The sequence below is a fragment of the Typopeltis vanoorti genome, chromosome 17 (genome assembly GCF_054136105.1).
Source record: "Typopeltis vanoorti isolate ZY-2024b chromosome 17, IOZ_Tvanoo_1.0, whole genome shotgun sequence".
NCBI classification, from domain to species: Eukaryota; Metazoa; Arthropoda; class Arachnida; order Uropygi; family Thelyphonidae; genus Typopeltis; species Typopeltis vanoorti.
The window spans coordinates 54,658,339-54,686,021 of NC_143565.1; the positions used below are offsets into that span (position 1 = coordinate 54,658,339).

Genomic DNA, 27,683 nt, shown 5'->3' on the forward strand with positions numbered 1-27,683 from the left:
TATGAACAATTTAACAAGAAAATAACCCTTGAAATAACAAAAAAAAATTCTATTCCAGAAGAAGATATAAGAAATAAAAACCCACACATGTGTATGTGGCGAAAAAGAGAGATAGCTTAAAGAAACGGAATATTTCTTAATTGATGTGTTTGTAGAGAAAGATGCCGCATTGAGGTTAAGCCTGTACTCCAAATAACTCAAGCATGTACAATTTACAAAAATCCAAGCCATTCTGCTGCTAGGAAGAGGATGAATGGGAACTAACTACAGCTGAAAACATAAGGAAGGGGAAAGAACAGGGGAAGACATAACAAAGAACGCTGTAGTGAAAAGCTGCACAAAGCCTCTGTGAAACCACTTAAATACTGGGCAATGTGCCAAGAAAGATAATTGTAAAGAAAGGAGACTGATCTTACAAACCTTCCCCCCCCCCAGTAGTATGTGTAAGATGTTAGGAAGAAAGATCTGATGCTTGAGTGGCGACACTCTGTGCATCCTTAAACACGTCTGTCACAAAGCGATGAATACTCAATGATTAGACGGGGTCTTAGGATACTCGACACAAAAAGGACAAAATCCAAGATAAGGGCTGAAGATGTGTCAAGAAGAAGCACTCCGTTTACAAAGACGACAGCAACAAGACAATTGAAATTTTTCACTTAAGAAATTGTTGTAGAATAAGAAGTAAGAAGAAGGTTAATATGAAGAATTTATCTTAAGATCTTAATGATATCGTTTTGTGAGTAGTAACGATTTATACCCAGATTATCGCAAATCGTTTCAAACGTCAAAGTGGGCTTAATAGGAAATGAGCGTTTAGGGTTTTTCCCCCCCTCACTAATGTACGTGAACGGGATTTTTTTTTCTTTTCTATTGTACACAAAAATAGTTTGGAATCTTTTCCATAATATGTTATTTTTCAATGACCACAGCTGGTATTTACTACTTAAATGCTAGAAAATATTATATTTTAATATCTAAATGTAAACCGAGACAAGAAAAGCTGTGCGGATAATTAGAAATAGGGTGAAAAAATAGAAAAAAAGAAATTGTTAATATAAGTCTACTAAAAACGAAAATTTCGGTTATTTCGTAAAAAAGTATAGAAATGGATGGATTGGATTTTATAAGAAACTAAATACTCAGTTCCATTCCTGTTTCGATAATGGATAAACAAAGACTGATATAATAGAAAATATTGGAACATATCTGCAAAATCGCATTTAAAATCGAGCATAAACAATAATATGAATTTAAACAACATAAACAATGAAACTGATATAATGTAAATAACGCAACAATTGAAAAAGCAGAAAAGCAAAAGTCGTCGTAATTCTATAGGTACCAATGATTTAACTAGCGATAAATTCAGTATGAGAGACGCTATCAAAAGTTGTTGGAAGAAGCGAGAGTGAAGAGAGAGAAAATAAAAATTGTTAGTATATTACCAAGATATGATGGAAATTAATTACAAAAAAAGCTATGATAGCAAATGGTTCGTTGCGTAGGCTAGGTATAAGGAATGGATGCGAGTTTTTGGATGTGTGGAGTGAAGTTCATGGAAATTTCAGGAGTCTTGAAAAGTTATTTATTTATATAAGACCTAACACAGAGAGTCACGAAAACTGATTTCTGATGGGAAGAATCTTGAGAATGTGAGAGCAATAATGTTAGCTAATTGTGTTAATGATGGGAACGTTTTTATGGAAATGATTTTGAAGAGAGAACGATTCTATGTTCGTCCGGTTCAGACCTATCAGCATGTGTAACGATGTCTGCATAAGGAACTATATAAGAACAGATATCTGCAAGTTGTCGAACTGTGTCGTGCAGACCACAGACTACAGTATGCAAAAGAGCATGCAGATAATTAAACTGATAAGAATTCAGCAATATGGACTGATGGGATATCAGCACGTCTGCTAAAGGAGCGTTTAGCTGACCTGGCTATTCCTTTGACCAGGCTGTATAATATGCGTCTCGGAACAAAGAAAATAACACAAGAATGGGAAGAATGTATGGTAATTCCATTGCACAAGGGTGATGCAAAGACCGATGTATCCAACATCGACCAATTGGTATCTCAGGTGGTGAAGATTTTGAAAAAATTTGTTAGGGCTTGCATTTATAAATGGGTTGACAGTGAATCTCTACTTTGCAATGAACAGCATGGGTTTACTGAGGGAAAGTCATGTTTTGCAACTTGCTCACATTCTGTAACAATGCTACCATTGAACAAGACAAAGGGAATGAATACACCATGATTCTTTTGGATTTTGCTAAGGCTTTTCACAGAATACAGTATGGAAGACTGTTGCATAAATTGGAGAATACGGTATCGGATTATAAACTATTGGCATGGATAAGAGGAGGACTGACTAACAGATATCAAAATATCTGACTGTGAATCTGCAAGATTCAAGGATCAGTCCTTGCTCCATCGTTATTCAATCTGTACGTTAACGACAAGCTATATACAGCTATTTGGTGATGATGCAAAGATAGGTAGGGTAATCAGGAATGCTGCTGATACGCAATACTTTGAATGATTTGAATTGTGAGCATGGGAAAATGGGTGCCATTTCAATCTTCATAAATGTAATGTCGTATAGTTTGGGGTGATTCGATATCTAATTTCGTATTATATTGGTGGAATTATGCTGGAAGAAACTGATGAGGCTACGGTTCATATCCTCATCAGTTTCGGGAAAGCAGTGTGAATGAATTTGAGAATAAGTATGATAGCTGGTGCGAATAGTATGGCCTTCCCTGATGAGTCCAGACTCCCTGGAGGTCTATCTTTATAATAATAATAATAATAATAATAATAATAATAATAATAATAATAATAATAATAATAATAACTGACAAAAATTACATAAAGAATGAAACTTACAAAATGTATTAAAACAATTAAAATGAAAAACGCACATGCAAAAATGAAACTCTCAATATATATGAAAATAACAGAATGTTCACAAATTAAATGAAAAAATAACTGACAAATAACTGATATCATAAACATAGTTAATGAAACCAACAAAATGCAAACCAAAAATAAGCATAAAATATCCATGGAATCATAAAATCCATAATATAAGAATGAGATAAGGACACAGATGTTTACAATCAGATTTCGCTATATAATTCATCGTCTGCGTTTATTTGAAGATTGTTATTTCATTAATGTTAACAAGATCTTTATTTAACGTTAATAAAATCGTGTTTCGAGTGAATAAGGACACCTGCTCATGATTATAAAAATCCAGAAGTACTGTAATAAATGAGTATGTCTTAAATTTGATCTCGAAGATTTGCACAAATGAATATAAGTCTAATATCGTTACTCTGCACGCCATAATAAATTCCTGAAACGGGTAAACCACAACAGAATTTCTATCAGAGTATTTCAATTAAAGAGATAAGCCATTTATAAAGCTCTTAACATTGTTATCGAAGTTCAAGCTTTGTCAGCAAAATGTACAAATATATCAAGAAAACTGCCAATACTTGCCGGTAATCAAATATTTCCGAAAAGTTAGTTGAGTTCACTTTAATATGTGATGAAATTTCTCTTAGAACAGTGGATGGCAACGAAAAGCTTTAGTTTGTGTACACTGTAGTTCCAAAATATTTGGAGGAATACAAAAAGAGGTTTGTCATGTATTTCTCCACGTGATAAAAAAAAAGCAAAATTAAAAAAAAAAAAGATGCAATGGCAATTTAATATAACGCGAATCAAAATATCGCATTATATTAAAAGTCATACGGTCGTGTATTACCTTTATGGAATGTGCTCCTCTTGCTTTGCAATTGAGAGAGAGAAAGAGAGCTGTAATACTATCAATTCGAGAATCTTTGACAGCTTGAAATTTCTTCTTGTAATAATTTCAATATCATTTAATTATTGTTTTTAAATAAAATCTATCTATAACAAAACAAAAACTTACAGAACTCATCAAGAACCTCAATAGGTCATTCTAATATTTCCATGTTGAACTGCTAAAAGTAAAAAAAAAAAAATCTACTTCTGGCTCAACTGGATATTGAAATGCACAAGCACGTGCCACAGACATATTTCTGATGAAAGATTACTCAAGGATAGAATTTCGGATATTTTTATATCTTCAAAACAATAGTGTCAGAAGGCCATGAGTTAGTTGCGTGCGACTTTGTTTTATCTCATTTCTTCGCCTTTCTCTCTCTCTCTCTCTCTCTCTCTCTCTCTCTCTCTCTCTCTCTCTCTCGGCATCACAGTTTATCTTGCCCTCAACTGTTCGTAGTTTCCAAATACGATGCCATAAATCAGATCGGATCATTTCCTACCGACACTGTCGGAAATTTAGTGAAGACTCTCGACACACACAAAGTTAGAAAGCAAACCTACAGGAATCAAAGAAGATATGGTCGCCATAACACGGAAAAGCAACGGAAGATATTTGATTTTTTTTCTTATTAAAGAAATGGAAAACATTATTGATATCTTTCTCGTAACTAAGTATGATATTGCTATTTTTAGTTATCGAACTCTTCACATACGCCATCTAGTAGAAATTTATAGATGTTTAAATAGCACATTGCGCATCATGTTTTATGCTTTAAATTGTGAAAAAATGTGTTTGTGCGTGTGTGTGTGTGTGTGTGTGTGTGTGTGTGTGTGTGTGTGTGTGTGTGTGTGTGTGTGTGTGTGTGTGTGTGTGTGTGTGTGTGTGTGTGTGTGTGTGTGAGAGAGAGAGAGAGAGAAAGAGAGAGAGAGAGAGAGAGAGACACGATAACAGACAAACGATATCCTAAAACATCATTAGGATATCGTTTGTCTGTTATTGTATCTTTTATCTTTTGAACCAATTGGCGGAGGAAGTATTAAAAAATCAAAATATCGCGTTATATTAAAAAGTCATAAGGTCTGTGTATTACCTTAATGGAGTGTACTTTTCTTGCTTTGCTGTTGATATTGTTGCGATGCGGAATAGGATTTCGCGCAAATAATGAGATATACGATATTTCAAAAAACAGGATTTCATTACTTTGAAATGTAATGAATAAATGGATATTATTTTCTTTCCTTAAGTGAGAATGCATTACTTCTGTATCTCTTTAATAAAAAAAAAAAATCTTAATAGCAAACACACAGTAATATAAAATTTGTAGTTAATTAAGGCACAAAATGAGGATCTAACTTTAGTTTTTGCTTAGAAAGAGAAAGAAAGAAAGAAAGAGAGAGAGAGAGAATTCTTTCCAGGCTTCATCACTTAGCATACAAGAAACCCCATCTTTCGCAGCTGACAGCACTGAAGTTCTTCAATATCACGCACTCTTTTCCAGTTTTACCTTCTTTTTTGTTGATTGGCTACGTCGTAGCGCTTTCTTTTAAAGTTCTTCCATTTGCATCAGTGATACCTTCGGGAGTGATTTATTTCTGTTCATTCCTTTCCACCAAAAAACGTCGCTGAAAAGGAAAAAAAAAACACGAGAAAGAAGATAAAATGTATGTCAGAACCTTTGTTCGTAGATATGGTTGGTCTGTTTCGTCATTGTTAATGCTGATCAGAAGTCAAATCGATTCCGTATTCCGGCCTATATGAAAGAATGTATTATTTTCGAATTGTGCCCCCCCCAGACGAGTACTATTTCCCGATATTGAAATTTATCTTACGAATCCTGTTTCGTGGAAATTCAAGCCAGTTGCCAGATAAATGTTGAAAGGCTAATTTAGCTGTCAGTCTCGATCTTTACTCTCTTGTGATATTTCGTTTTGTCTCGCGTTATCCTAAATGCATTTTCTGGCTATCCGTAGGGGGTGAAGAATCCCACAGTTTGGGGAAACACTAGTGTTAAATGAATGTGTACAACTAGATAAGTTGGGCAACTTGCCAAAGTGCGATACCGACACTGGTCCTATTGATTTTCACAGCGTTGGTCTGATTAGAAAACAGGCACCTTTGAAGCTCGTGATTTATCAGATCGTGGTAATTCCATAGTGCAAACAACTCTTATTAAGGCCACTGCTTACTCAGTCAACCCTTTCAAATCACCACCTGACTGCGATTCTAATTGGGTCATCTTGAATTTCAGCTACTGCACCAATGCATTTGTATCATTGGAATAAAAGATTCGCTTTCAGATTATTTGTGCTTTTCAGAAATGGCTTGTAGTTTGCCATGATCACGCTAGATGCCACTACTGCTGTGCAAGACGACAGCTGGAGAACATGTTATGCTTTCTGTTTCGTACATAGCCAACCTAATGAGACTTTAATCTAATGGATGAACACGTGACGTAATATTAGTAATGATAGAAGAGGTCGAATTATCTCAGAGAAAAGAGAACACACACACACACACACACACACACACACACACACACACACACACACACACACACACACACACACACACACACACACACACACACACACACACACACACACACACACACAGAGAGAGAGAGAGAGAGAGAGAGAGAGAAGGCTAGTTTTTCAGCAACAAGGCAACTTAATTCAGAAGTCATTAAGCTGCCCGAACGTATCAAACAGCGGCCATTAGCGTCTTAAAGAAGGAGTCTTACGAAGAACAAAGGCAGGTAATGAATTAAAGTGAACTCAATAATAAAATAATGATGTTACGGTCTTAAGAATCTGTGATTTGATTAAACAAGGATGTCATTTCTTTTAGCGTATTCAATATAGAATAATTAATTCAAACGGTTCTTGCTATTTCATTTGTTCTCTCTCTCTTTCAATCTCATCCATTTATTTTCCTTTCTCTCCTCATCTCCTTATCGTTCGCTCAACTATCTTTCTCCCTTAACACATTAATACCTTCATTTCGGTTTTTTTCAATATTTTTTAGATTTATCTTTTTCCTGATAACTCTTTCTTTTAAATTTTGTATATTTTCTCTCTCTCTCTCTCTCTCTCTCTCTCTCTCTTTAACTGTGTTTATATTTTTTATCTCTGCGTATTCCTTAGCTTTTTCTTTCTCTCTAGTTTTCTTTATATCTTATTTCTTAAATCTTTATGTTTTGTCACTCTATGTATGTTTATTTTATCGGATTTTTCTTTCTTTTTTCTTTCTTTTTTTTATCTTCGTTTTTCTTTTTAACTATCTTTCTTCTTCTCTTGATTTAGTTTTTCATTTCGATTCTCTTTCTATTTATTTTTTCTCTCTTTATTTTTCTTACCGACAGTTTTAACACTTTGTTTTTTACTTTCTATCATTGCTAATCTTAGATTTTTTCCTCTTTCTGCATTCATATGGCCGAACATCTCTATAAGAAAGTTGCACTGTGTATAGATTTAACCGAAGACCGATGAATCAGTAAAACGAATAAAAATAGATTACGTAACAATTATTAGCATGTCACAAATAGACAGTAGCATTAATAGAAACTTTACAGGGATCGGATGAGGTGGTAACTGTTCAAATCACCAATAACTCGGACAAAATCAGAACTTTTAAAATCAAATCTCGTTTCTTATACTGATTCATATTTGACTCGTCCAGTGCTGCAATTTAAACAAAATAAAAAGAAGACTTTTATTAATTGACACGAGTTCCTGTTCATGCGCAAATCGCACATTTTTTGTTTCCATGTTTATTTCATTTAGTGCTTTTTTCCCTATTTATCTTTGGACTATGTATATCTGTCTTATTATAATTTTATTTATCGTTCTCTTTCCTGTTTATATATCGTGCTCTCTCTCTCTCTCTCTCTCTCTCTCTCTGGGTGCATTCACATCTTCAAGAACCATTTTTCATAATGAATTCGTTAGCTTAAATCTTTCAGCATATCAGCCAATGCACTCATTTCTCTTTTTATGCTTTCGTACATTTTTGCTTCCCAAAGCAAAGCAGTCCAAGCAATAACTTCTGTTATTGCCTCATTTCTTCTGCTAACTATTTCACCCGAGTTGATGACGCTCAAGATAAAGTTGCTCCGTCGAATTTGTATTTCGTCTATTGCTCCACCAAAAAAGGAGAAACACAAAAGTTGAATCAGACAAAAGAGAAACGAAAGTGGAGCAAACTCCACACTTAAAGGAAACACACAAAAAAAAACTCAAATACGAAGACGGAATTTAGGATGTTTTCAAAATACGGAAAACTAGTGGACAAAAGTAAAACGTCAGAAAGTACTAGAATAGGGAGAATACACAGAAGGAATATGAGAAACGGGTGAACGTGATATCATTACTAATACTTGAGAAATTGGGTATGTTTTTATAACATTTTAAAGGGTTCTACTCGCAAACTTGTTTAAAAAAAATTGAAAAGAAAACTTGGCACGTCGCTGGAGATAAAAAAATAAGCGATGAAATATGAATTCAAACCTGTCTCTCCTCTCCTTCGTGTGCACACGTGCGTGTGTGTGTGTGTGTGTGTGAGAGAGAGAGAGAGAGAGAGAGAGAGAGAGAGAGAGAGAGAGAGAGAGTACGCGCTTCTATTTCTATCACGGAACCACCGAAATCACTTTCTACGAAATTGACGTCTTCCAATATAAAAATGTCAAAGTTTAGAAATGATAACGGCTACATTACCGCAAACGGCATGTTTATCAGAAAAACGAAAAATTACGTTCGATATCTCTTTCCCCCGCCCTTCATCCTTTTCTTACCCGTGCTGGTCAGGGAAGATCGGGACATTTGGTAAAGCGAATCTTCCCCCATACGATATCACATCTTGTAGACCCTTTAATAACATAAGGCTCGTGTTAGGAATGATGTTTTCAAGTACAAAAAAGTGTCGCTGTTATGACAAATTCTTTAAGTGTTCCCTCTCTTCCATCAAGTATTTTCTTCCACACACACACACACACACACGCACGCACGCACACTTGTTACAGATAGCATCGTGCAATTCACTATCTAAATGATCATTTGCGTCGATATTTATACTTCTACATTTCGCAAAACAGATTCGCTTTAAGATAATGATATTTTTTGATCGCATATGAATGATAAAGCGTTTTATTGCGTGAGCAAAATATACGATTACGTTATTAAGTAAGAAAAAAAAAAAGGGGGGGGGGGACACTGTGTTGCGAAAATTTTATCATCATCGCTTATTTCGTTCTTGAGAACGTAATTCTATATTTATGCTTCTTGTGTGTTTCATTTACTTTGTATATTTCATGAAGGAAAATGATATATCCTTTTCATCGAGTGCTGTCAATTCAGTCTATTTTATCGTCTTACTCGACAACAAACAATCAAAATTGTTTTACCACCTACAGAAGACACCACAAATCAACAAAACATTAAATGAGTGACTGTCTTTGTTCTTCCCGATTTGTTTTCCAAATTATTAATAACATTTTAAAAAAAATTCGTTTTCAAAATAGATTTTAATATTTAAAAAACAAATGCTTAATATATTTTAAAATATTTCTAAAAATGGAATACTAATTTTAAAATAAATAAATAAAAATACGTCAAAATAAAATTTAAGTTAAATCACGTGTTTGAAATCCTAATAATGCGAATAGCGTCTGCATTTTATGTAGCGACTGATCTTTTCCATCTTTCCAAAAATCCACTTTTTCCTTGTGTTTTGTGTTTCTACTGTTTACTGAGTGAGTTTTATTTATTGGCATATTTACTTGAGCGGCAAATGAAGGTTCGGTTAAGTAGTTTTGTGACTAAAGATTATCATTTGAAAGTAGGTTATTTAGAAACGAAATGGAAAGTTTAATCACCTGAGACTTTCATTTCGCCCCCATGAAATTACCTTTTGCATTCATGACAAGAATTTGGGTTGTGCTAATATCCACTTTAAAATAATTTGCATGGTCAGCAAAAAAAAAAAAAATTAATTCAGCGAAATACCACTGAAAGCAAAGCCTTTAGCTGGCATGCAATCTTTGAAAGGAAAAACAGACACGTTAGCCTAAAAGTTTTAAGCTCCTCTCAGCTCTAAATCGAACTTGTAATCATCTTGGAATATCTTAACAGATGCGAAAGATAGTTTAGCTTTTTTTTTATTTGTTTTTAAGTTATCGTGTCTTTTGAAAGTTTTACCACGTTGAAAACTTTTAAATATTCTGTTCTTTGTTATGATACTTTAGTTTTCGAGAGAACTGTTAATACCAATTTCAACGGGATTCACTTGATGATCAGCGGGGAACAACATTAACATTTTTCGGCATTAAAAACACATTATACACCGACAAAAGCACCTACTGATCGGTTAGTTTCTCCAATTATAGCATACCATGGTATGTTCTTGTGTAGTAGCACTTTCGACTCATATCCTTCCGCTGACAGAAATAGTCCATCCTATTTTTCTTTTATGTTAAAAAAAAATCGCGCTTTAATTACATAAGCTTAATTTAAACCAGAAACACAACAACAGTAACTGCAACAGCGATAATAATGAAATAAATTAATAAATAAATATGGCCAGTGTACAATTCCCAGTAAAGATAATACTGACTTTTTATAGACAAACGTTTTGTGTGCATGTGTGGCATCAAAGCATTTTCACGTTTAAAGGCCTTAAATGGGCTAAAAATAATGATCACGCAAGAGCAACTCTGTCTGTTTATGAAACACACCACCTGCCAAATAACGTCCTTACTTTTATTCATCCCGCCTTGAAACAAGTTAAGGTTTTTTTTTTTTTTTTATCCTTTCTCAAAAAAAAAAAAAAAAAAAAAAAAAAAGTCATCTACCTTCTATTTTATGCAGTAAAGTTACATCAAAGTGACATAAAAATTTGTAAATCTACAAAATATGAAAAAAAAAAAAAATGCTCGCGTGTCTCAAGGCTAGTGTGCATTTTTTTTTTTTTTTTTTTTTTTTTTTAAAGTAGTCACGACAAAGTAGTAGAAAATCATCGGGGAAAAAAAAGTCATTAGAAAGCTGATGTGCACAGATTTCTTATTTCTTTCTTTCTTTTTTATGGTGGCGTTTCTTTGTAGAGATTTTCTACGTTGCCTGGAACATATTGCAAAATTGAACTGTTCAACTGTGACAGCGCATTTGTGATGTTCCTTTCTGGAAGAAAATATAAAGCTAGTGGGGAAGTGAAAGTTCCGTGTGTTTGTCAGGTAGAAGAGTCAACCTTTGACAGAAACTGTGTTTTGATTTACGTTGTGTGAAAGGCTGTAATCACTCAGGAAATATCTTGTGATATTTTTTGTTTACTTCCCAGCAAAAGAACAATGTTTCCAAATATTAACAAACTTTCTCTAGAAAAACGATAGAATTTCAACTAGATATTCTCACCTAGAACTTGCCCGATGTAAAAACAGAAGAATAACTCTATATTCCCACGCGGCTATACAAATATCATACGCCACAAGAACAATTATCTATGCAAAAAAAGAAACATCGTCGCTTTTAACGCAAGCATCTCTCAGGGGGATTTGCTAACTACAAATAAATTAAATATTAAAAAGTTTAATAAAATAGCCCAAAAATAGCCAATATGTTTTACGAAGTTATGCATACTATAGCATTCTATACTATAGTATACAATACATTAGCCCTACCAGTCTTAATGTATGGAAGCGAAATCTGGACAATAAAACAAAAAAGACAAACAAAGATTAACAACGGCAGAAATGAAGTTTATGAGAAAAACTGCAAAGTATACCCTATTTGATCACAAAAGAAACGAAGAAATTATGAAAGAATTAAACCAAGAACCAGTAATAGAAAAAATTAAAAAATATAAACATAGATGGATGGAACACGTTCAAAGAATGAAAACAGAAAGATTACCAAAACAAGCCTTAAAGTACTAGCCATTAGGAAAAAGAAAACCAGGACGTCCTCTTAAACGATTCAACGATGACTTCTAAGGCCGGAACAGGCCATGCTAGGCCTAAATTCTTGATACGCATGATGATGATGATGATGATGCATACTATAGCAAGGCACTTAAATATTCTTGATTTTTGTAATGAAAAAGAAACAACGAACTATACTATAAAATGTAATTTAATAAATTATATTTAATATATTCAACTTGACGTTCGGTTTATTTAACCACATGGAAAATTTTTGGACAAATCACAATGGGTTCCAAACGTGTCAGTAGATACGTTCAGAAATATTCGAAATAGACTCACAATGCGGCGCATGCGCTATTCATGATGTGGTTTCCTTACTACTTGATGCGTTAACTTTTTTGTTGTAATCATTGCTTTACTTCATTCTCCTGAAGAAGTATATACTATAAATTGCACGAAACTAGTTGAGATTATAACTAATCAACTGTGATTTAAAATTCGTGCACGTGAACTCCAACTGCAAGAATTACTCGGCCAAGTTCGTGTTATCGGATAGTTTTAGTTTATTTTTCGATTAAAGGGCACGCAAACGAACTTGACTCTCTAACAAAATGTAAATGTATACTCTATATGCGGTGCGTGTACGCATGCGCTAAATAGGGATGCACGTAACAATTATGACAACGCAACTATTCCCTCTTATGTCAGATAATTGGGAAAGACTAACAGGAAAAGAGAGAGAAAGGAAATGTTGGATAAACATCTAGAAAGTTTTCGGTCGCCTTTTAACAGGAGATGTGACGACAACATGTGGATATGTCACAAGTGTCCATCCTCGAGAGTGATGCTGTGTAGGGAAACAAAGTAGACGCACTTCTCGCTTCATTAGTCCTTGACATGACTTCCCATGTGACTTTAGCCTATATTACACTGTCATTCATTAGCACTCAAGCAAACCAAAAGCAAATCCTGATACAACAACAATGTCTAACCTCGGTTGCTACTTTAATCAAGTCGACAGACAAATTTAGACACTTTCTAATGGCTGTCCTTCACTTTCAAGGACTGGAAGTTTAGTTTTATGCCGAGAATTATTATAAATTTTCTCAACAGGTCAAGTCACACGATAAATAATGAACATTTAGAAGTCTAAGCATCTTCAACCCAATTTTGATGACCTTTCCATCAAAAAAAGCTTTAAAAATTTAAAAAAAGTAGCGAAAATTATGTTATTCTACTTAACATAAAAAAACATAAAAATGACATTCAAAAACTTATAATCTCGACAAACATGACAAAACTAATAGAACAATTATATTTTTTCTCGGATATTTTTCAATAGGTTCCAGAATTAGTCGATAGATGTACAAGCAAACATGGTTTTCCCTCAAGGAAACTCAGTTTATATTCTGCTTCTCTGAAACCATAGAAGACACACTGTTTCAGATTCGCTCCCCGGTGACTCTGAAATTCATCGATAATCGTTGATTCCGCTATTAGTGATGGCTAAGGATGAAGACCAGATGCCTACCGATTTCCAAAATTTCTTTGGGGAATTAAACATAGCTAGATGAAGGATTATTTGTATTTCTTTTCATTTATTGTTGTTGATAGTGTCAGTCGGTATCAACGATTCCCTTTGAATAAAAAAAAATAAAAAAAAAAAGTCACATCTCATCTAGAACGGCAAGAATCGTTATCAGGACTTTTCGATGGAGGGCGATTTAGCCGGTCCCATACGGAGATAGTAAGGCTTTCTACTTCCGGAAACTGAGCGTTTTAATCCATAAACTGACAAACTACTCCTGGGAACACACAGTGTACATACAAAAATCAATGTTAAACATCGATATATTTAACCCACTAAACTCATCCACGAATAACATCAATCAATGTGTAAATAACATTAATAAACTCTCTCTCTCTCTCTCTCTCTCTCTCTCCTTTTGTTATGAAAGCTGTTGTTCATTAAATTTAGACATCTATAATTGCAGTTTTTTCAGGCACTTCTTAAATTATTAAAAATTCAAAGCTTTCCAAATAAAACTAAGCAAGGTTTGATTTTTTTTCCATCAGCTGGAGAAGTTCCAGAAATAGATTAAGCCATTTCAAATGCGTTTCTTCTTCTTCTTCTTCACTGCAATTAAATGAGGATTCTCATCGTTCAAGCTTTGAAAGCTGAATGTTAGAAGACGTCTCTCTCTCTCTCTCTCTCTCTCTCTCTCTCTCTCTCTCTGTTGATATGTAACTTCCATTTATTTTATTTTTTAGTTAATCCTAACTAAGCATAATCGTCTACCGTGTATATACCAGTCATTAATTATGAAATGCAACGACAGAAGACTTCTTTAAAGTGAGCTAACTACACTTGCGACAGCATTTATTATTCGCAAATGCGAAAATTATTGCAAAACCCTTAATTTCATATTACAAACTTTTTTTTTTAGGTTGAAAGGCGACTTTGGCTTCAGAGACATTAGATTTATATGCACGTAATTGAATGCAAATGTCAAATAAATATTAAATAATGCAGTTGCGACACACTCTTGCCGTGAAACAAATCATAAGTAAATGATTGCAATGAAATATTTTGGTGATCTTTAATGTTTCGAAATCTTAGTTTGCTCATCAATGAAAAGTTTATTATTGCTGAAATGAAGAAAATTCATTCCAAGTAAGTTTTAAAAAAAGCTTCTTTGAAATGAAATTTGACTTTTTCTTCCCCATTTAAAAGCTTGATTGATTTTTTCGTGTGTTTTCGTACAATGGTGCACAGACTGGTTTGTTTCCAAACATTGTTATAATCTCGATTACTTTTCTCTCGTTGCTAGGTTACGGACACTCGACCCCTGTGACTTGGGGAGGCAAGACGTTCTGTATGTTCTACGCCTTAGCCGGGATCCCGTTGGGACTGGTAATGTTCCAGAGTATCGGCGAGAGGCTGAACACCTTCGTCGCTTACCTGCTGAAGTTCGGCAAGAGGTGTCTTCGGATGAAGAACACGGAGGTGTCCGAGACCAACCTCATCTGTCTCGTGTCCATCCTCTCGACTATCGTCATGACGACGGGTGCCGCTGCCTTCTCCAAATACGAACGGTGGGACTACTTCGACGCTTTCTACTACTGTTTCATCACCTTGACCACCATCGGCTTCGGCGATTACGTGGCCCTGCAGAAAGAGAGCGCCCTCCAACACAGGCCGGAATACGTCGCTTTTAGCTTAGTGTTTATCCTCTTCGGACTGTCGGTGGTGTCGGCAGCGATGAATCTGCTTGTGCTTCGTTTCATGACTATGAACACGGAAGACGAAAGGAGAGACGAGGCGGAGGCCCAGTCGGCGGCGCAAGAGGCTGTCCGTCTGGAAGGAGACGTCATCACAGCCAACGGAAGCATCATTTCCGGCCAGGGCCCGGAGGCTTCCGACACCGATGACGTCACCTCGGTCTGCTCGTGCACGTGTTACACCCACAGAAGGACGCCCAGGCACGTTTATTCGATGCGGCGGTCGCCCAACAAACCGTCGCATCTGCTGCCCATGCACGTACTGAGCGCTTCGGACACTCGGGACGACATCATGAACTCCGTACACGCCGACACGACCCTGTTTTTCCACTGTGACGACATGAAACAGAAGCGAGCATCGATCTGATGAAGGAGCAAAAGCTATCAATGGGAATTCACTGTTCTATTCATCTTCGACGTCCACCCCAAGTTGACGGAAGGTGTCACTTCCCCCCCAACGGGGGGAAATGTCCTCTAGCTAAAGAGGATTCCTCGCTTAAGGAGGAGGAGAAGAAATCCAAGAGATCGCCCATCTTATGACGACTTCCTGTCCTGATGTTAAGGCTCGTCATTATCGTTGTCTGCTGTCTACAAATCGACTGGCAAAAGCGGCAAACAAACAGAAGCTGGAAGATGCTTATGAAGAAATACAACAGTACTTCATCCGGGTAAAGAAACCTCTCCATATTTGGTTAAGAGAGAGAACGAGAGAGAGTGAGAGGGAGAATGTATACACAGAGAAAGCTGTGCATTTCAAAATCGACCGGTCTGGCTTTATTCGGCGGACAGAAACGCCATCTAACGACCAAATTGATAACCAAGTCTTCTACTTCTAAACACTTTAAAGACATTTGTTTCCTTACTGGGAAGATGCATGTCATTTTGTAACCTAAATCTCTACATTATTATTTTTTCTTTGTTTCTTTCCTCTCATAGATTCATCACTAGTGAAGTTCAGTTCTGTTTTGTATTACCAACAAACGTGAGCTTACTGTGTCAAATTTTTCTACAGTACACATCATATTTCAAGCATATACATCACGAATTTTCCATGACAGTAGAATTAATTCTTATTTAAAAAAAAAAGAAAGAAAAGACATGAAGCTATATATCTTTAATCACTAAAGACTTTGGACCATTTCATCCATCCTAATATAAATATTTAAATATCTAAGAATTTTATTTTGAATTTTTATCTATTTCAAATTCTAATGACATTAGCTAGATGGAAGCATTTGTTGATTAGAATTCAGCTAATTCTGGTTTTGTTTTGTTTTGGTTACCATCCTAGAACAGCGATTGAGATGGCTTCCTAATATCATTTTCATACGAACTTTATAGTAATGTTGAACACTTGTATATGCAATAATTAGGGGGTATTATATATAAATATATGTATATATATATATATATATATATATATATATATAAATCAAAAATTCTCAATTACCGATCATTATGGTAATATACTTCAATTTTGCCGACTTCTCTATATTTCACGTTCTTTCATCATAATTCATTATTATATATTTCACTCTTCGCTACCTATTTTAAAACATTACCAGGCGAAATGTGGTATCAGTGAACTGTTGCTGAATCAAACATAAATAAAATTAAACCACGAAGACAGGACAATTCTGTATCTTCCAAAGATGTGCCTGAGAATGTAGCTTCTCTAATCCTATCGCTTCATTGTCACACACACACACAGACACACATACTTAAACTACATAATTCTTCCCCCTTAACAGTTGCCTTATCCTAACTCCCCATCGTCCATGCTCTTTGTAAACAAAAGAGGAAAAAAATGCTAATTACCGTCTTAGCCTATTTAATTGCTGCTTCGTCACCTGATTGAAGAAAAAAAATAGCCTATTGTACACCTTTAGTGTTAACTATGACACATTGTTTTCACCAAGCATCGCCTTCTTTATGGGCACCAACTTATTCACTAACTCATATGTATATAATAGCCAACGGAAGAGTTGACAACTACATCCCCCAGATGGCAGTAGGTGCGATTGTACACGGGCTGCCATTAGACTACCTGTGAAATTAACCATAAAAAATCTTAGGGAAAAATATTATGAAAACGTCACTTTTGCTTGAATAAAATTCTGATTTTTTTTCCTTTGACTTTTGTTTTCATTGCCTTTTTTTTTTTTTTTTTTTGTAAATACTTTTTTTTCACCAGAATACGATCATAAAATCCCCATAAAACAATAATAAAAAATTAACCAAACTATAATAACCAGACTTATTACTAATTTATGATTTTGTTAAGCCATTAAACACTAGATGTCACTATGTATGGCAAAAACTGTAAGCTATTATAATTACTTTACTGAATGTTTTAATTATTTTCAAATTCTTGCCTTGACTATAATGCTAACGATGTTTTGACTATATGGTTTAACATTATAATATTTTAATGGGTCCTAAAAGACCAATGCTGTTGTTCTGAAAAACAATAAAATACTTGCAGCAATACGGGATTACTTATGCTAAAAGGGTTGATATCATGTCTCGCAATGTGTGGGCGGGTGGGTGAGAAAGTAAATAAAAAAATTAAAAATAAAATATTTATTGGTATGAATGCATTGTCCAAAGCTTAAATAATAAAGGCCCATCATGTGCACATAATGAATATTTTTAATTTAATTTTTATTTAATACTTTCGACTAGGATAGCCATTTGTCTGTAAATTAGACAAAGCTTTCTATAAATGTGTAAATGTTGCATTATTGCAAAAAAAAATAATTTCAGGATTCATATGAATACCATAACTAAACTTGGAAAATTATCCAATATAATCTGATTTCCTTATTGTCATTACTTGTATTATGAAATACAACCCCAAAATGAGTGTAATCAATATTTTAAATTACCAGTAATCCTTTCTATCATAAACAGCTCACATATTTCTAATTTTCTCGAATGTGTATTTGTCTCCTAAATCGTAATAATATTAATTAATGTTCGATGATGATAGCGAGTGGCTTCTAGTCTGCCCATAGGAATAATATCTCAGAGTTTCGGTATAATTGCTTAGTTATCATCAGCCATTTTCTGTTCACTGCTGGACGAAGGCTTCCCTCAAAGTTCACAATTCATTTCTATCTTGAGTTTTTTTATTCCACTAAATTCCAGCCATCTCTTTAATCTCATCCTTCTACCATCTATTTGGTCTTCCTGTAACTCTCTTTCCATCTCCAGGATGCCATTCTGATATCAACTCTGTCCATTTATCCGTGATACTTCTTGCAATATGACCTGCCCATTGCCATTTGGATCTTTTAACGGCTGTTATAATGTCTCTCGCCCTGGTGTGAGTTCTGATCAAAAGTATTGCGCTTTCTATCTAGAATGGATCGAGTAATGATCTTTTCTTACCGAGTAATGGGTAATCTTCACCTTGTTGGTCAATTTTTGCATCAAAGTATATGTTTCACTTCCATGTGTCATGACAAAAAGTATACAACTGTCGAATATTTTGAATGTTTCACGGTGTTTTTCAATGGCTATCCAACTAAGTTGAATTCTACGTATAATGTCTTCTTCACAGTCACCCTCAAGTGTGATCTTTTGTCTTACGTAAACATAGAAGATTACTATGCCAATATCCTGATGTTCCATTTGGCTTTTTTTTGGTAATGTATTTATTATTCATTATTTCTGTTTTGTCTTTGTTTATATTTAATCCTTTCTTTTTGCTTTCTGCATTCTATTTAGTGATCATTTGTTGAAGTTCTCCAGAGTTTTCTAAAAGAACAATGTCATTAGCAAATCGTAGGTGATTTAGTTCTTTCGCATTTATCATAATTCTTCTATTTTTCCAATCCAGGTTTTTTTAAAAAAAATTTCTTCTTGGGATGTAAATACTGCAGGTGAAATAACATCTCCCTGTTTAACTCTCTTTTTATAGGAAAAATTCATATTTGTTCCTGATTTTAAAGACGTAGTTGAATTGCTATATATATATATGACTAAGCATACCAATGCAAATTAATTTCAGAATAAAATTACACTAGTTTTTTTGTTGTTTTTTTTACTAATAAATTTAATGATATATTATACCAACGAGTTTCACCAACTGGGCTGTTTGGCTTCTTCGGGGCATACAAACGGTAAAGACAACTTGTGTGTGTGCACGTTCCGTAGTTTGCAGCAAAATTAATTTCTGGAAAACTTAGCGATCTTATTAAGGTTTTCCATATGTCAGGCAGGATCATTCCTTGATTTCTGTTTAGGCTGCTTTCAGAACGGAGAACCATTGTGGATCCGTTACAGATCTGTAGACCAACTATTCATATTACGTAATAAATTATTAGTGGCCTCGTAGTTTTTTCATGTAGGATCTGAGTTTAATATCCGATAAAATCAAGCCCTATATGGAAAAACCACGTGGCTTTAACATTTTATACAATTTGTACCCTCAAGATACTGCTAACCATTTCAGTCATTACCTCAAATCAAACTTCTTTAAATCGAACGGCGCTATCTATGAACAACTAACTGGTTCGGCTATGGGCAGTTCCCTATCTCCTCCGCGTGCAGATCTATTCATGGAGAAACTAGAAAATGACATCTTTTCTGAATTTTACCCTAAGACCCTAGTATGGTGGAGGTATGTTGATGACGGTTTTATAACTCGGAGAAACACTAAAACAGCGCTTTTTTGACTTTCTAACAATGATAAATTCCTTCCATCAGAAAATCAAATTCACCTTGGAACTTGAGAAGAATAGACAACTACCATTTTTAGATACCTTAACAAAAAACAAGCAGACGGATATATCAGCCTTAAAGTCTACCGTAAACCAACCCATACTGGAAGTAATCTTCACTTCTCGTCTACTCACCACATTTCTCAAAAACTTAGCATCATACACATGCTCAAAAATAGAGCCACCATCATCTTATCCGAAGAAAAAGACCTCTGGACGAATTAACTCATATATCACAGACCCTGGAAACAACGACTATCAAAGAAATTTAATTAAAAAGATTCTTCATAGCAACTCCACACAACAACAATCTTCCAAGGCTCAATATAAATCCTCAATTGTCATCCCTTATGCAGGAATAGTGTCAAAAAAGATTGCCACATTCTTTAAACCTTTTGAAATTAGAGTAACTTTCAAACCGATCAAGACGATCCTAAACATATTTAGGTCGCCAAAAGAGAGCAATGCCTTCTTCAAATACGCTGGAGTATACAACATCCCTTGCTCTTGTGGTCAGACATCAAGGTCTTGAAATAAGAAAAAAGGAACGTGTAGGGGATGTTAAAAACAACAGAATAGATAGTTCCGGATTAGCCCTCCAGTTCTTCAACGCAAGCCACACCACTGAATGGGACAAAAGTTCCATGCGTTATCTAGAAGAAAATTTCCGGTGTAGCAATTTCAAAGAAGTCACAGTGAAAGCAGCCTAAACAGAAATCAAGGAATGATCCTGCCTGACATATGGAAAATCCTAATAAGATCGCTAAGCTTGCCAGAATTTAATTTCGCTGCAAACTACAGAGCGTGAGCGTGACACGCACAACAATAACTAATGAAACACGCTCCATGTATGATGTTACGCGTCTTTTTAATTTATGTTATATTTTATACATTTGTTCTATGTACTAGCGCCTTTGAGTTGTCTTTACCGTTTGTATGCCCTGAAGAAGCCAAACAGCCCAGTTGGTGAAACTTATTGGCGTAATTTATCATTAAATTTATTGTTCAAAAAAAAAAAAAAAAGTGTAATCTTATTCTAAAATAAATGAAGTCAGCGGCCAAAAAAATATACTCACAATATATCAATGCAAGTTTATTTAATTCCTTGAATTTTAAGTGCTTCTAAAATAGCTAATGTTGAGATCGAATCAAATGCCTTTTCAAAATGAATAAATCCTAGACCTAAGGGTTTGTGGTATTCATTTGTCGTATTACTTTAAATTTTAATATGATTAGAGTTGAATTTTTTCTGAAACCTGCTTGTTATGGAGGTTGGCAAAAATCTAGTTTATTTTGTATTCTGCTAATGACTTTTGTAAACATTTTGTAAAAATTGCTTAGTAAAGACAGAGTGGCGATCAGTTGGCAGCTCTCTTAGATTCGGTTAAATAATGTGATATAATATAATTTGCTTCATCAAGACTGTTATAGCTTCAGTTCCATTCGCCGACTACAGGAACTGTTTGCCGATCTTTGGCACAAGTAAGTAGGGTTATTTCTTCCTGGAATCTTGAGATTTTAATCAAGCAACTTCAAAAAAAAAATAAATAAATCATAGGGGATGTTAAAAATAGATCACGCACTATTTCAGATATAATTATATAATGTTTAAGGTTTGGGACTATAAGATGACAGCACTTGTATACTGCTGCTGTTTACTCGATATTTTGAAATCGTAGGTAGCTGTGAATTAAACTACTGGGGACAACTGTGAGCGTAGATCAGCTGCCCACCGATTTCCAAAAAGTTATCAAAAAATTTCGACTTGCTTTTGAGTAGAATAAAAGAAATTGGTGGAAATATTTTCTTGTATTATATCTTCTCTCATTTATTCAAGAGTAAAGTAAATTTTAATTAAAATAAACATTACAGCGGTATACAACACTTGTATGCAGTACGCGCGTAGTATAATATAGTTTTAATATAAAATACGAGGTGCTAAACAAATGCTTCGAAGTTTTATTTATAAAGTCGATCTTATAAATGCCAGTCTGGTTGGCTGAGTGGTTGGCGTATCCGTTCTCCAGCCAAGAAGCTGAGGATTCGAATCCCGCCCTGGACATGGATGTTTTATCCTACCAATTCTGCGTTAGGAAAGGAATCTGCGATTCTACCACTGCTCTAGCAGAAGGCTTTACTCCCAAAGTCCTGTGAAGTCTGGGAATGGCGTTCAGTGACACCAAATGTGAATCACTATTAACTAACTTCATAAAATAGAAACTAATAACATGACTGTTTCGGTTTACCTCTTTCTACTGTTAATACAATCGTCTTCCATGCATGAATTTCAGACTGATTGATATGTTTTCATTGAGATTTTCAGCGTGACAGAGAATATTAGCTATTCTGAATCAGGTTCTGCCACGTTGCTGTAATAGACGCCCTTTCAACTTTATTTTCATCTTTGGAGAAAATAAAAAGTTCGGAAGTGTCACATCAAGAGAATAGGAAAAAAAGTAAGCCTTATCTGATATTTTGCAAGCAACTTCTGTACAGATAAGAAAGAGTTAATAGCGCATAACAAGGCTGAGGAACTGGTTCCTCTCTCGGAAGTGAAATGTTTTGTTTGCAGTTTGATCTTGCAGGACAGATGCCTTGTGAATGAACCGACTTACGTAGGTAAACGGAAAGAAAAGGAAGAATAACATTATTATCGTCTGTGGTTACTAAATCACATTTGCGTCGTAGTTCCACTTATCAACTAGTTTTATTTCCCATATGGTTACTTCAACATTTTTAGCCAGTCACTCAACTCATCAAGAAAACAAAGAATATTCCCAAACAATGTGCACTAATGGAAGGCTGAAACATCTCAAAATAAACAAGAACGTATCTTTCGACAAGTAATAACCATTTCCACAACTTAATCAACTCATGGTCATACAAAAGAAGTAATCTTCTAGTGATCATTTTTTATACTTTTGAAAGCATAGTTCAGTGGAAATGACCTTTGCATCGACTGCGATAGGCCGCCTTAGATAGATTTCAGTTCGATTCTGGTCGCCGACTAAAGGAAATTTTTCCAAGCCTTTCTTCGTACAGCTCCAGAATTAGTCGATCTCTGGCACAGGCGAGTGGTTTTTTCCTCCGGGAAACTCGGGTTTTTCTCTCCGTAAACTTGAGAAAACTGACAGTAGAATCCACAGTATTTCAGATAATAGCATATTATGTTAGTGTTCGGGAACACGACATGCGACGCATGCCAGTCGTCTCTTTATCGGATGTCACTAATAATTAGTGATAGTCATGTCACCTATCTCTGATTGATTAATGGTGGAAATTGAACTTCCCTTCAGTCTCCAAAAGATAGATAAGGCAAAAGCGGCCTCGTGTACTCCCTATAATAGAATAAATGGCTTTAAATGATGTTTTTATATATTCAATTTTAAAAGCACTCAGGCCTGTATAGCTGTGTGGAAGTGCCTTTTGCGTCCATAGCGCCAAGCCGCCAAAGAAAGCTGTTCTGCGTTCGAATGTAGTCCATCTCTAAAAGAAGACCAGTTTCAGCATCATATTCGACAGGAGATAGTGGATTTATTTCTTCAAAAAAAAATAATAATAATTTTTTTCGTTCTGTAAACTCAAGAAAATTGACTGTATTTCAGACAATAAATATAGTGTTAAGATTAGGGACAATGAGATGACGATACTTGTTCAGCCATCTCATCATTAGATGTCATTTATAATTACTGATAATCTTGGGCCAGCTATCTCTGATTGGCTACCAGCAGAGGGTGAACCGCATCCTGTCCCCAAAAGTTAGTAAGACTAAACTGCTTACCTTCTCATATATGTACTTTTAAAAGCACTCACTTCTGTGTAGCCTCTGGAAGTGCCACTTGCATCCATAGCTCTAAGATGCCAAAGAAAACTGTTCTACATTCAAATCTTCTCCGCGACTAAAGGAGGATTCGTTCTCGAATCAGTCAATCTCTGACATGAGATTGCAAGATTTTCTCTTTCGGAAAATAAAAAAAAGTCTTATCAACTCAAGAATTTACACCATAAACCACAAAATTCACACTATTTCAGACTAAGAAATATACTGTGTTAGGGTTAGGACCACGAAATGGTGGCACTGGTCTTCCTCTCTTTACCGGATGCCATTTATAATTAGCAACAGTCTTGGGATAGCTGTTTCTGATTGGCTGCCAGTGGAGATTGAAAATTTCCCTCAGTCTCCGAAAGTTAGAGTGAAACGTCCTCACCAGTTCCGAACTTACTTCCTATAGGAAATAAAAGGCATTAGCCAGGGTTTTTTGTTCTTTTGCATATTTTATTGTCATAAGTTTCATAAAAGTACAAAAATTATTAGAAGTAAATAAGAAGAAAGTGGACTATAGAACCACGTGGAAACAGCATACGTTTTCATCTGTAGAGCTTGGCCATTTGTAGAGCCACCTGAAGAAAAACCGTTCTAAGTTCGATTTTTATCGCCAACTTCAGAAACTCTTTCTAAGCCTTTCTTCAACTGGTTCCAAACTTAGTCGTCTGCCAAATATGGGTTTCTTTCTCTCTCTGTCTCTCTCTCTCTCTCTCTCTCTCTCTCTCTTGATTTTCTAATCCTGCAAATCAAGAAATTGGACTGTAGAAAACCACACTGTTCGAGACAGTAATATGTAGTTTTGGGGTTAAGGGCAGTATGATAGCGGCAGTTGTCTGCCATGCATGATATCCTTCCTTTGTTCCTTGACACCTATTAAAATCATTGAGAGCCATTGGCCAGTTGTCTGTGATTGGCTAATGGCAGATGTTAACTGAACTTTAGTCTTCAAACGTTATTCAGAACTAAATCGCCTTTCCTATTCCTTTTGATACATTAAAAGATTTAGCAAGAAAGCTTTAAAGTGCTTGACTATGATTGCCATTTGTTGTGGTGCCTTATTACCTACAAGAAAAAAACGTACAAACGGCAGATACTATAAGGATGCCTCATAATGCAACAACCCATATATAGCCTATTTATACGCTACTGTTACTGTTATGAAATGCATTTGTTGTCCATAAAAAATTGATTTGTGCGTGTATCAGTTTCGTACAAAAATGCAACAGCAATCCTGCCTGTTGATAAAATTTATTATCTTAATAACAATTAAGATTCACAAAAAATCTTTCTGAATTTAACCAAAATTGAAATTAACCTCGGACAATCTCATTAAAGGTCCTACGAGTAAATATCGAATTTTGTCAAAATTCGACCATCTAGAACGGCACTGTTATAAATGGAAAGACATAACAAAGAAATTCCTGTATATAGACAAACTTTTCTTCAGTTGGACTCAACTAATATCACACCTGCATAGAAGATTATTAAACGCACCATATTACCATGTTTCAAACGAAATCACTTTGCGTTTCTTAGTAGAGTACGAGTATCATTCGCCATCAAATATTTCATAATTTCACTTTATGAATTTTTAATTTAAATTTATTTATTTTACGTATTCGAATGTGTGAAATGCAGAAATTGCAGTTTGTAAAATTAAAAGAAACACGAATGATCCACAACAGTATTCCAAGGATGAATAGTTGGAATTAGTTTCGCAATCAGATCAGTTGCTGGTTACCACAGCGACTCCTTAAAAAAATACTTCAGATAAAAATACTTTTACCTGAAGAGCAGGGTGTGCTTTTTCTTCTGTCTCTCATCATTTTATGATGAAAGGCAGACAAACAAAGTTAAAGACATTCCATCATCTTTCCTATAACCTAGATTTCCTATGCCATTATACACTTTAAACTGCTGTCTAACGCGATGTAATTGAATCTCCTTTTAAGCCCCTTAAGTTACTAAACATTCAGGAACGGACTCTAATGAAAGGCAGCTGTCTAAAGTACCAAAAATAAGTTAGGAAATTGAGGTTAAAACTAACATTGCAAGAGCAATTGCAGTATTAAGATATCTTCCTAATTAATGTTAATTAGAAACAAAAAAGCAAGAAGATTGGCATAAGAAAATAACTACAAGAATATGTACAAGAAGGCATGGACGTTTGTGATTGTCTGTGGAAAAAATAGTGGTGGCGGTCGGCGGTAGATGGCGTTGTTGTAGTTGCAGTCAATTGGTGAATTGTGAGTGGTAGAAGCAGAGTCTTAGAGCAGATGCCCTCCCTCGATGAGTCTTTGGACTCCCTGGAGGTGACAAATAATAATAAAATTTACCGATTCAATCATTCAGTACCCGGATGTAGCAGTCAAAATCATCGGTAGCTGCGGGTAAACCCCGCTGCGTGAATCAATTGTTAAGTGAAAAAGTTATTATGATCTTCTTGTAAAATAGTAGTTATTACTGACCGAGTTTAATAAAGATTTAAAATATTCGTCAGTTCGGCATTTAAAGTCTCAAATCTTAAGTTGTATCACAATCTGTCAATTCATTCTCGAACATAGAAATTTAGTGATGCGTTAATTTGCGAAGTGGAAACATTCCAGTTCCTTGTTGAGAAGAATCGTTTTAATTAATTGTACGTACGTTGTTATTATATTCTCTACTTAATGTGGTATTCTACATCTTTCTCCAAAGTTAACAGTCGCAGAAAAAGAAGAAGAAAAAAACGAACTGAGTTGAAAAATCGTTAAACTTCATTCTTAAAGATATCATTGGAACCAACGCTGCAATTTGTGCTGAAATGTATTGCACAGAAACTACTACATTTGCACAACTTATCACTTATATACAGTAAAGATACTGGAAAATCAAAGAATGGGTAGTTGTGGCAGAGTGGTTCAGGTGATGGACTTGAAATACATTGGGGGTCTCCCTCCACAGGTTCAAATCCTGTCGACTGCGTATGGGTTTATTTTTACCAAGATGAAAGATATTCTGCTGATCTCTCAAAATACGTGTTTACGTTTGATGATTTTTATGGAATAAATAGTTTGTAGTAATTGATTTCTTCTTATCAATTTACTTTCCCTGGTTTAATTTCCATTATGATGAATATCTGAGGAATCCAATTGTGTTGTCGCTTAAACAGTTAAAGATAAAATTATTTATAAAAATGGCGATGGATCATATTGAAAATCATGGTTGAATTTCAGGAAAAGGAGGTAAAATCTTTAAAAAAATTGGACATTTTATAACACTGGGAAATCGGAAAGGATTTGTGAAAAAAATAAGTAAATAACGATAAATAACTTTCTTGGATTCTATTCTTCGGTAGTATTTCTTGTCCTCGCACGAGTAGAAGTGAGGGAAAGACACTGAGGTCACAGAAATCAGTGAACTAAATCAATTGAGTAACATATGTGCGGTCTATATTTGCTAGTATGGCTCAAAAGTGTCATCACCAATTTTCCTCCGAAAGATAATGACAGTTCCTTGAAGAGGAAAAGTTGGTTAAAAAAAAAACAATTGCAGTACATAATTTAGAGTAATTGTAAGGGAAACACTTACTTGGGAATGCAGAGCACGCTACAATATTTTAAAGCGGTAAAAACGAATCACTCATGGCAAAATTATCAGCGCTGATCCATTGGTTTTCCAGTTACACTGAGAAGAGAAGAAAGAGGCGGGAGGTTATGATAAGCCATTCAGATATTTCTTGTACGTAAATCTTCGTTGACGTACTCTAACTATTTAAGTCAGTGAAGGCAGGAAAAGGTTGTCACCAGGAAAACTGACACCAACCAATAAACTCTTCTTTCTGAGAATACACGACATTCCAACGTAGCCTCAGCTTTTCCCTTCTCAGTCGATATAAACAAATAATTAGCCCCTTTGAATACAGCTGATTTATTGTTTGATTTGAAGAGATGATCTCGATGAATATTGTTGTCTATAATTTGTGAAATTACCAAAACAGAAAAAAAAAAGAAATAAAAAGTGACATAATTTAAGCATCATCCTATAAGAAAACGAACTATTGTTCGATAGGTATCCTTGAAAGCATATGTTATCAGCTATGCACTTCCTAAGTCGAATTAACCACTTTAAGA

General features: G+C 35.0%; 1 protein-coding gene across 1 annotated transcript in view; it reads left to right on the forward strand.

The window, feature by feature from the left end:
* LOC150097401 (two pore potassium channel protein sup-9-like) overlaps positions 1-16,368 on the forward strand; it is a 173,651-nt gene extending 157,283 nt beyond the window's left edge. The window contains exon 2 of the mRNA XM_090407222.1: positions 14,568-16,368. Within this exon, the coding sequence (XP_090263348.1) occupies positions 14,568-15,385 (818 nt within the window). The 3' untranslated portion in view covers positions 15,386-16,368. The remainder of the gene's footprint in view (positions 1-14,567) is intronic.
* Positions 16,369-27,683: the final 11,315 nt, after the last annotated feature.